This window comes from Sparus aurata, chromosome 7 (assembly GCF_900880675.1).
Source record: "Sparus aurata chromosome 7, fSpaAur1.1, whole genome shotgun sequence".
In the NCBI taxonomy this organism is placed as follows: domain Eukaryota; kingdom Metazoa; phylum Chordata; class Actinopteri; order Spariformes; family Sparidae; genus Sparus; species Sparus aurata.
This window is the reverse complement of record NC_044193.1, coordinates 7,314,303-7,325,213: the sequence shown is the minus strand read 5'-3', so window position 1 is coordinate 7,325,213 and position 10,911 is coordinate 7,314,303. Positions and strand designations below refer to the sequence as shown.

The window sequence follows — 10,911 nt, the reverse complement described above, 5'->3', positions numbered from 1 at the left end:
CGCACTGGATGTGGAAGATGTCGAGGACATGTACATGTTCACGTTCATGACAATTGGAACGATCGCTTTGGGATTTGGAATCTTTATGCAATATTGGAAAATGAGAAAGATCGCTACTGAGCAGACCAGTGCGAGGGCGGACAACGCCAATACTCGGAGTGCTGTGGTCGGGATACGCTCTGACATCTCAACAATCCGCGACTTCGTGATACAGATGCGAGTTGATGTAGCCACCAATCGGGAGGACATGGCGAAGCTAGCAGCCATAAAAGCTGCAGAGGAGACTGATGAATAACATGAAAATGCATTAAAGGGCTCTTACACCATCCCAACACCATCTCAACAAATAATAAATACACTGGACTTTTGCTCTCTCTCAATTGGATATTCTGACTTTGTGGCAAGCCTGGCTATAAGATGAGGCCATAAGATGAGACTGTTGTTCACTCATGATGGACTAATATGGACACATGTGCAGACACACATGTAATCTGTATGTACTGTCTAGAGCTTGAATTCAGCTCTGTATGCTACTGCTGTAATATGTTTTGTCAAAGGTCATAACAAAAGAAAAAAAGAGAAGAAAAGAAAAAAGTAATTTGCAAAAGACAAGAAAAGATCAGAATGAAGATTTTATACTGTGGGTAATGGGGGCGGGACTTGATAAGATTTGGCTTCTCCCGCTTTTCCCTTTCGGCCATGTGTGTTGTATTATTTGAACAATGATGAAATGTGATGCTTATGAATTGACATGTCCGAAACAAACAACATAAATACATTTCAAATGGGTTATTCTGTCTCCTGCAACAAACCACACATCTTAATTATAGTTATTTAAATTATACATACAGACTTAACATGATAGAAAAACTTGGCATTAAATGTGACGGTTTACATCGACATAATGTGTATGAAATAGCCTAAAATGTTCTTGTCAAGTCATGTTGTTTGAGGCATCGGCTCAAAGTGGAGCAGCTACAACAGGCAAGTATTTGGCTTCAGGATGTGGTAAACCAAACTGTAGTTCTAAACACTGGTAGATTAGAGATAAGACTGGTAAAGGGTTCATGAGGCTTACCTCTTACAGACAAACATTCTTCTTAGACTCTGCATCGATTCGCAAACCAGCCAACTGAAGTTATTTCCAGAATATTGGTAATTGCAGATCGTAAATGTAGTGTGTAGAAGCGTGGGCTTACAACAGGAAGCTCATGCTCTGTTTCAGTTTTTATCTGCTGAGAAGACCAAAACATTCACAGAGAGAAGGAACCGTTTGTACTGCTGTCCAGAAGATGATGAATGAAACTGCTTGTCCTCATGTCAGTTCGGACTTTTCAGGCAGATTCCTGCTTCCTGTCTACATCTTAGTGTTCATCACTGGACTGGTGGCTAATGGATGGGGACTGAAGTCTCTGCTGCACAACTGGAAGAAGCTTGGTAACGTCAACGTGTTTGTTTTCAATCTTGGACTTACAGATATTTTGTACCTGCTCACACTCCCATTTTTGGTGGTGTACTACTCCATGAAGAATAAATGGATCTTTGGAGAAGCATTCTGCAAGATAACAAGATTCTGCTTCAATGTGAATCTGTATGGCAGCATTGGATTCCTGACTTGTATAAGTGTGTACAGATACCTGACCATTGTTCATCCAATGAGAGCGATGGGAAGAATAACTCTCACCCATTCTGTGATTATCTCGGTCATAGTCTGGCTGTTGGTGAGTGTTCAAAGTCTTCCAGACATGTTCTTCACCAAAACATATGGAAACAACACTGAAAAATGCTTCGATACCACGGATAACGACCATGTTGAGGATTACCTGAAATATACTCTTGGATGGACCCTCACTGGGTTTTGTATCCCGTTCCTCATCACACTGGGCTGCTACGGACATGTGATTGTTGTTCTCTGCAGCACAAATTCTATTGACAAGGTACTGAAACAGAGAAGTTTAAAGTTGATGTTCATCTTGATTCTTCTCTTCTCTGTCTGTTACATCCCCTATCATGTATTCAGAAATCTCGACCTCTGGACAAGAGTTCTTACCAAACAGGGGATATGCTACAAATGGTATAATGGAGTCTATATTGCTCGTCAGATAAGTCGTGTCCTTGTGTGTCTGAACAGCGCTCTCAACCCTCTGATTTACCTCCATGCACATGAAAACATTCATGCCCAGCTCAGACAATTGATTCAGCAAGCTCGTCAGGCTGTCATGCGGCCGTCTGTCCCCCCTACTCAATTTTCCCTTGTGTGAATTGTCTGAAATGAGAATGAAACTGCATCATTTTACATTATAATGCTATCAAGGTTTATGTATGTCATCATCATTTTGCTGTAAACCTGCTCCAAAAACTGAAATTAAACAATTCAATTCAACGATTCTGAAAATATCTGTTATCTCTTTGAGAGAACAGGACCAGATACTGTGGACAACAGGTTCAGTAAAACACCCTAAAAGAGGAAGTGTGTAAATGTTTAAAAATAAACAGGATGCAAAATGGTAGTGTGACTGCAACACACCCTCATAACATCAAAGTTATGCACAGGAAGAACATCAGAGCATAATGGCACATTTAGTTGCACTGGTGCAGAATGTAACGATCAAACAAATGTGATTTCAGAAAGAAACAATACATATCACCAATGTAAACAACTTTGTCTGCATTGTTGTGCAAAATAACTCCAACTATAACTTAAGTGTTTTTACTATGAGAAAATATTAATAATTTTGATTAAGTCAGTTGAGGAAATCCAACGACCTGTTAACAAATTAAGCCATCTTAAAACCCATTGGCTGGACTGCCTGGATCTTCAAAAGTGGACTTTTGTTTGTTACAAATGTAATAATGCACTGTGATCCAAGTCAAAGTCCTGTTTTTCTGCCCTCTCTAAAATGAAGGTGGTGGACAATTACAGCAAACTAAACACAATTCAAGGAACTTTGACAACGCAGTTAGCCTTTGAGGTTTTCATTCAAATTCAGTGCTCATGATTACAATCAGACGAACGATAAGATACCATGAACATATTATAACTAAAGATTAAGAGTCTAAAGACGTGTGGCACTGTGAGGTATTGCTGTTAATTGAATTCTAACATCAGCATGCTAACATGAACAGAGAAGTTTAAAGCTGATGTTCATCTTGATTCTTCTCTTCTCTGTCTGTTACATCCCCTATCATGTATTCAGAAACCTCAACCTCTGGTCAAGAGTTCTTACCAAACAGGGGATATGCTACAAATGGTATGATGGAGTCTATATTGCTCGTCAGATAAGTCGTGTCCTTGTGTGTCTGAACAGTGCCCTCAACCCTCTGGTTTACCTCCATGCACATGAAAACATTCATGCCCAGCTCAGACGATTGATTCAGCAAGCTCGTCAGGCTGTCATGCGGCCGTCTGTCCCCCCTACTCAATTTTCCCTCGTGTGAATTGTCTGAAAGGAGAATGAAACTGCATCAGTTTACATTATAATGCTATCAAGGTTTATGTATGTCATCATCATTTTGCTGTAAACCTGCTCCAAAAACTGAAATTAAACAATTCAATTCAACGATTCTGAAAATATCTGTTATCTCTTTGAGAGAATAGGACCAGATACTGTGGACAACAGGTTCAGTAAAACCCCCTTAAAGAGGAAGTGTGTAAATGTTTAAAAATAAACAGAATGCAAAATTGTACTGTGACTGCAACACACCCTCATAACATCAAAGTGATGCACAGGAAGATCATCAGAGCATAATGGCACATTTAGTTGCACTGGTGCAGAATGTAACGATCAAACAAATGTGATTTCAGAAAGAAACAATACATATCACCAATGTAAACAACTTTGTCTGCATTGTTGTGCAAAATGGCTCCAACTATAACTTAAGTGTTTTTACTATGAGAAAATATGAATAATTTTGATTAAGTCAGTTGAGGAAATCCAACGACCTGTTGGCTAATTAAGCCATTTAATAATGCATAATGCACTATGATCCAAGTCAAAGTCCTGTTTTTCTGCCCTCTCTATAATAAAAGTGGTGGACAATTACAGCAAACTAAACACAATTCAAGGAAGTTTGACAACGCAGTTAGCCTTTGAGGTTTTCATTCAAATTCAGTGCTCATGATTACAATCAGACGAACGATAAGATACCATGAACATATTATAACTAAAGATTAAGAGTCTAAAGACGTGTGGCACTGTGAGGTATTGCTGTTAACTGAATTCTAACATCAGCATGCTAACATGATCACTCTGATAGTCCTAACATGTTTATGAAAATGAGGTGTAATCTCTGTTTACCAAGTTTACCTTCTTTGTTTGGCGTGTTATCACGGTAGAAATGACCTATAATCTCAAAATTTAACATCTGAGGCTGACACACATTGGAACTGGAATGCTAAGTTGCTGAAATGTTTACAGTTACATTTCATCCTGAGGAAGGCTTGAGCATGTGTGCAAATGTCATGCCAGTATTCGTCCAAGAGCTGGTAAGATACTTGGTGCTAGAAGAAATCTCCCCAAAGTCATTTTTAATTAAAAGACCTGGCCTTGTGGATGTCAGGAAAATGTTATATTATTGTGGTAAACATTTTGAGAGGGTGTTGTGACTGTTTATTGTAGTTTTTGGATAGCTAAATATTTGCTCCATCCAAATGTTTCTCTTATATTCACAAGCCTATCTCGCAATGTTAGCGTCTGAAATAAAATGTGTTTGAGGTGGGAAGTCTGAAAGAATTGGAGCTTGATATGGATAAGTATGAATAAAAATGAATGGTTTTCTGACCATATTCTGATCATAGGCTGTGCATGCAGCGTAGAAGTATAACTTGTCGAGGCAGATAGTGTTTGAAACCTTATTTTCAGGTTTTAACTTTTAAGATTTTGGTTTGTTTTTCTTTTCTTATTTTTTCTTTTTTTCACCAGATTTCAATGACGATTCTGTATGTGCAGTTTTTATGTCCAGGTGAGTTCTGGCCCTCTCCTCATTCATTAAAGGAGTCATCACCTGGTTTTTTACATATCCAGTCCCTCTTGGATCGCTTTGGATCAATTCTTAAAACTTATTAGAAAAAAAATAATTAAAAATAAATCAAACATAGAGCTTGTTCTGACACTTTTTCATACCGCGACTTTCTCACGCGAGATTATGCGCGAGGTTTTGACCGGTCCGGATGTGCATTGTATTAATATGTAATGAGGCGCGCGGTGATTGGCCGCAGGAAGGACAGAGCCGGAATGGGGAGCGAGCCTGCATGCACACAGACTCCAAAACATAAACAGCCCCCTGTCATGGCGCACACACTAAATGACGAACCTTACGGAATTCAGGCATTTATGTATGAGCCGGAGTCGAAAACCAAACAGGAGAGTGAAGAGGCAGAGACGGTGGAAGAGACACGTTTACAGCAGGATGTCTCTGAATGGTAAATTCTTTTTTTTTTCCGTCTTACTTTTCACACTCGTGTTTTACATGTAAGACCTGAGTTTTAATGCTGGCGGTGATGATGTATGGCGTGAAAATGACAGAGAAATAAGCAGATTCAGCGTGCTCACTCTGGATGAGGACGGCTGTGAGCCGATGCTTAATATGCAAGTAGCCTCCTGTGGTAACGTCACCACAGGAGCAGAGTCAAAATCTCGTGCTTTAGGAACGCGCACTACTGTGCGCTATTCCTGTTCGGAAAAAGAGCCAAAGCGAAAAAAATAAGCCACTTTCAAACTCCAGCTTTTCAGGCAAGTTTCAACAGAGGTCCAACACCAATATGCATGATTTAACGAGAGAAATTGCTATTTCTGGGTGATGACTCCTTTAAGATAGGTCTAGTTAGCTATAAGTCTATACGCTGATGACATTAACCTATCCAAGAATCGACATTTTGGGGAAACTCTACTGAAAGTGAGCGTGCAAACATAATTTACATTGCATTGAATTTTACCTCTAAATGATTTAAGTGGTATTGATTTTTTTTTTCATATTGTATTTACAGATTCATAGTTATTTTGTACATACTGTGGCTTTTTGCACATGTTTGTCTGATATTTCTCTTAATTATTCATCAAAAGTCATTGTACAGTCCATGTCTTCCTCTTGCAGCACACAGTACCACAAAAGTCACTTTTGGTATTTCATATGAAAAATTAAGCAAAAATTAAGCCCAATTCCAAGTTAATTGAATAGCCCTGATCTAGACGCTTTTTCAGTCCGGCTGGATGGCCTCTATACACATCCTGACATCTAGTGGACAAAGTACTGAACTGCTGAGGCACAACAACACCTTTATCATCATCATCTTCAGAACATAAGAATGCATTTTATACCTTTGCTCTTTCTGCTTGCTCCAGAGCTGGTTCAAATTATATCAGTACACAACTTAAAAATGAATTTATAAATGGAATACCAAAGTATTGGACACAAAATCTGATCACATGGTGGTGCTATAGAGGAAAGGTCAAAAGATTAGCAAGTTATTACAGTCCATCATGAGGAGAACATACATGTCTGTACAAAGTTCACCTCATAGATGTCAAAAATGTCCTTTAAAACCATAAAATTCAACTTCTTGGTGGCTCTAGAGGAAAATTCAGGAGAACGTCAAAGATCGTCTAAGACCCATAATTGTCTGGATCAATTTCATGGCAATTTATCCTCTGAAACAGAGAAACAGGCTCCTGCAATGTGCATCTCTCAAGAAATGTAGGCATGTTTCAGCTGCTCGGATGGGGGCGGAGTTAAAACCATGTTCATTTGCATATAAATACAATCTGGCATACTTAATGAGGCAAAGTTGTTGAGTTACAACCAAGTCATTTTAAAGCTTCTTAGGGATTTTTTATGGTAAAAGACTGAGCAGAGATGACTTTTCAGGGGTTTCATTAATGCCAGGAGAGGGACTTGTTTTTGCATCTGACAGTGGAGAATCTGCACCTATAGCTGTAGTTGCTTCTTTTAAGATAAAAGTTTCTTATAATGAAAATGTTTGAACTATAAATATAAATCTTAAAATGTGTGTGTAAGTGGTAAGCCTTAGTGGGTAGAAGTTTAATCTGCCAGGGGTTAGAAACAGTATGGCTGACCACATCTTGTGGTAAAATGTGTAATCTGTGGCAGCTGCTCAACTTTGAGCTGATGGTACGCTTGAAAAATAATTTACCTAAAACAATGAATTGGTTACATGTAAATTTAAATCCATCTAATTTCATTACTTAGGTTTAATATCAAAGGTCATTTTTAATGCAAGTATTTCCCATCATGTTGAGTGACTTAAAATCAATCAAATAACAAAGTCTGATTTTTATTAAATTAAACTTCTTACTTATGTTTTTATTCAATTATTATGTAAAAAATTAAGGGTGACTGTCTCAAATGGGTTATTCTGTCTCCGGTGACATTCTACACATCTAGTTATTTCCTTTGCACACACAGACTCAACATGATAGAAAAACTTTGCATTAAATGTGACCGATTACATCGACCTAATGTGACAGAAACAGCCGTAAAATGTAAATGTCAAGTCATCATGTTTGAGACACCAGCTCCAAGTGGAGAAGCTACAACAGAGAAGAATTTCACGACAAGATGTGGCAAGCCTATCTGTAATTACAAACCCTGGCAGATTACAGATAAGATAGGTAGAGAGTTCATGATGCCTCATTTCCATAGTATGGCAGTTGAAGATCTCAAACGTAGCATGTAGAGGCGTGGTCTTACAACACAAACTCATCTCGAAAGTACTCGTGTGCTGATTCAGTTTTTATCTGTTGAGAAGACTAAAACATTCACTGACAGAAGGAGCTATATGTACTGCTTTCCAGAAGATGCTGAATGAAACTGCTTGTCCTTCTGTCAGCTTTGACTTTACAGGCAAATTCCTGCTTCCTGTTTACATCTTAGTGTTCATCATTGGTCTGGTGGCTAATGGATGGGGACTGAAGTCTTTGCTGCACAACTGGAACAAGCTGGGTAACGTCAACGTGTTTGTTCTCAACCTTGGACTTACAGATGTTTTGTACCTGCTCACACTTCCATTTTTGATGGTGTACTACTCCATGAAGAATAAATGGATCTTTGGAGAAGCATTCTGCAAGATAACAAGATTCTGCTTCAATGTGAATCTATATGGCAGCATTGGATTCCTGACTTGTATAAGTGTGTACAGATACCTGGCCATTGTTCATCCAATGAGAGCGATGGGAAGAATAACTCTCACCCATTCTGTGATGATCTCAGTCATAGTCTGGCTCTTGGTGAGTGTTCAAAGTCTTCCAGACATGTTCTTCACCAAAACATATGGAAACAACACTGAAAAATGCTACGACACCACAGATAACGACTATGTTGAGGATTACCTGAAATACACTCTTGGATGGACCCTCACTGGGTTTTGTATCTCGTTACTCATCACACTGGGCTGCTACGGACACGTGATTGTTGTTCTCTGCAGCACAAATACTATTGACAAGGTACTGAAACAGAGAAGTTTAAAGTTGATGTTCATCTTGATTCTTCTCTTCTCTGTCTGTTACATCCCCTATCATGTATTCAGAAACCTCAACCTCTGGTCAAGAGTTCTTACCAAACAGGGGATATGCTATAAATGGTATAATAGAGTCTATATTGCTCGTCAGATAAGTCGTGTCCTTGTGTGTCTGAACAGCGCTCTCAATCCTCTGGTTTACCTCCATGCACGTGAAAACATTTGTGCCCAGCTCAGACGATTGATCCAGCAAGCTCGTCAGGCTGTCATGCAGGCGTCTGTTCCCCCTACTCAGTCTTCCCTGGTGTAAATTGTCTGAAATGAGAATGAAACTGAACAATTGCATTGCATCATCTTCCACTATACTGCTGTCAAGGTTTTATGTACTTTTTTAACAAAAGTAACTTTTGTAACCAAACAGCTTAACCATGAATTGAGGACAGTATGTCTTTAAGAGCAAATTTTTGTAACTTACAATTCTTTGTTTGGTAGAAATTTATGCCACACAACTACCCCAACCATTGTGTTGACAGATATTTTTTTCTGATGTGAGCAATGCAGTTTTTCACTTGTACAGTTTTGTTTGTGTGTTTGTAGCCAGATGACATTGCACTTATTTTTTCATTTTCTTCAGTTGTTATGTTGTAAATAATTCATGTATAGTAAAAAAAATTTCAGTATTTTACACGTCCTGCACTTTAACTCTAAATTATTTCAGTTCATTTTTTTCATATTGCATTTACAAATGTATAGTTATTTCATATATACTGTGGTATTTCATATCTTTGTCTGATATTTCTCTTCATTATTCATCAAAAGTCATTGTACAATACACGTCTTCCTCTTGCAACACACAGTACCACAAAAGCCACTTTCGGTATTTCATATGAAAAATGAAGCCACATTAACTACTACTATAACTTGTGATGGCTTTTTTATGTTGATGTCTTCTTTAGAAGCACAGTACAAGCTTTAGTGCAAAACTATAAAGGCTTTTTCAGTCAGGCTGGATGGCCTCTATACACATCCTGACATCTAGTGGACAAAGTACTGAACTGCTGAGGCACAACAACAGCTTTATCACCATCATCTTCAGAACATAAAAACAAAAAAAATTAAAACCAAAGCATTGGACACAAAATGTGGTCACATGATGGCGCTATAGAGCAAAGGTCAAAAGATCACCAAGTTTTTGCAATCCATCATGAGGAGAACATTAATGTCTTTACAAAAGTTCACCCCATAGCTGTTAAAAATGTCCTTTAAAACCACAAAATTCAACTTCTTGGTGGCTCTAGATGAAAATTCAGGAGATCGTCAAAGATCGTCTGAGAACCATGATTGTGTGGACCAAATTTCTTGGCAATTTAACCTCTGAAACAGAGAAACAGGCTCCTGCAATGTGCATCAAGAATCTCTCAAGAAATGTAGGCATGTTTCAGCTGCTCGGATGGGGGCGGAGTTACAGCTGTGTTCATTTGCATATCAATAGAATCTGGCATACTTAATGAGCCAAAGTTGTTGAGTTACAGCCAACATTTTAAAGCTACTTAGGGATTTTTCATGGTGAAAGACTGAGCGGAGATGACTTTTCAGGTGTTAATGCCAGGAGAGAGACTTGTTTTTTTTACAGTGCCTTTAGTGGACAATCTGCACCTACCTGCAGTCGCTTCTCTTAAAATAAAAGTTTCACATGAAATAAAATATTTGAACTACAAATGTGAATTTTAAAATGTGTGTGTAAGTGGTAAGCCTTAGTGGGTAGAGATTAAATCTGCCAGGGGTTAGAAACAGTGTGGGTGACCACCACTGATGGGCAGTAACGTGTTACTGTAATCCGATTACTTTTTTCAAGTAACGAGTAAAGTAAGGGATTACAATAGCAAAAACAGTATTTAGATTACTGCGTTACTGCGTTACTTAACCGTGATTTTTTGAGACTGTCTCGTGAGTGACAATCAGTGCGTTTATATGCACAGCTAAGTCAGATTACAGCCATAGTTCAGTTCTGATCCGGTCCAATTTTAGTCAGACTAAGGTGTATACATGCATCTTAAAAATCCGATCATAGTCAGACTAACGCAGTAATTCGGTTTTCTTGAGTGTCATGTAAATGCACTGAGTGTCGTATGCAGGGCTGATTGCAGCGGCTGTCCCTCGCCGGACGCCTCTCGGTCCCCGCCTCCAGCAGCTGGAAGCGCCTCGACCGCGATCTCGCTTGAGGGTTGGAGGGTGATGCGCCGCGGAAAGACCGTTGTATGGCGGGTGGATAGTGCCAATGCAAGGATTACCAGGAGACGGAGAAGGAGCAACCTCCCCTTCCGTCACTGCCTGACCGTGTGGATTTTTGAATGGGAGTGAATGGGACAGCAGATGAGACACCGGTGGCGACTTCACGGCGAGTGCATTGAAAGAAAAGTGTATCGACGACGAAGTGA

The 10,911-nt window shown here is 39.1% G+C and overlaps 2 protein-coding genes across 2 annotated transcripts; both read left to right on the top strand.

The window, feature by feature from the left end:
- The first annotated feature begins 1,059 nt into the window (after nt 1-1,059).
- Nucleotides 1,060-3,560, top strand: LOC115585786 (P2Y purinoceptor 1-like). Its single transcript, XM_030424421.1, has one exon. It carries the CDS (start codon nt 1,212-1,214, stop codon nt 2,259-2,261), a length of 1,050 nt encoding a protein of 349 aa, XP_030280281.1. The 5' UTR covers nt 1,060-1,211; the 3' UTR covers nt 2,262-3,560.
- A 4,254-nt stretch (nt 3,561-7,814) lies between these two features.
- On the top strand, nt 7,815-8,929 carry LOC115585787 (P2Y purinoceptor 1-like). Its single transcript, XM_030424422.1, has one exon. It carries the CDS (start codon nt 7,815-7,817, stop codon nt 8,781-8,783), a length of 969 nt encoding a protein of 322 aa, XP_030280282.1. The 3' UTR covers nt 8,784-8,929.
- The last annotated feature ends 1,982 nt before the right edge of the window (nt 8,930-10,911 follow it).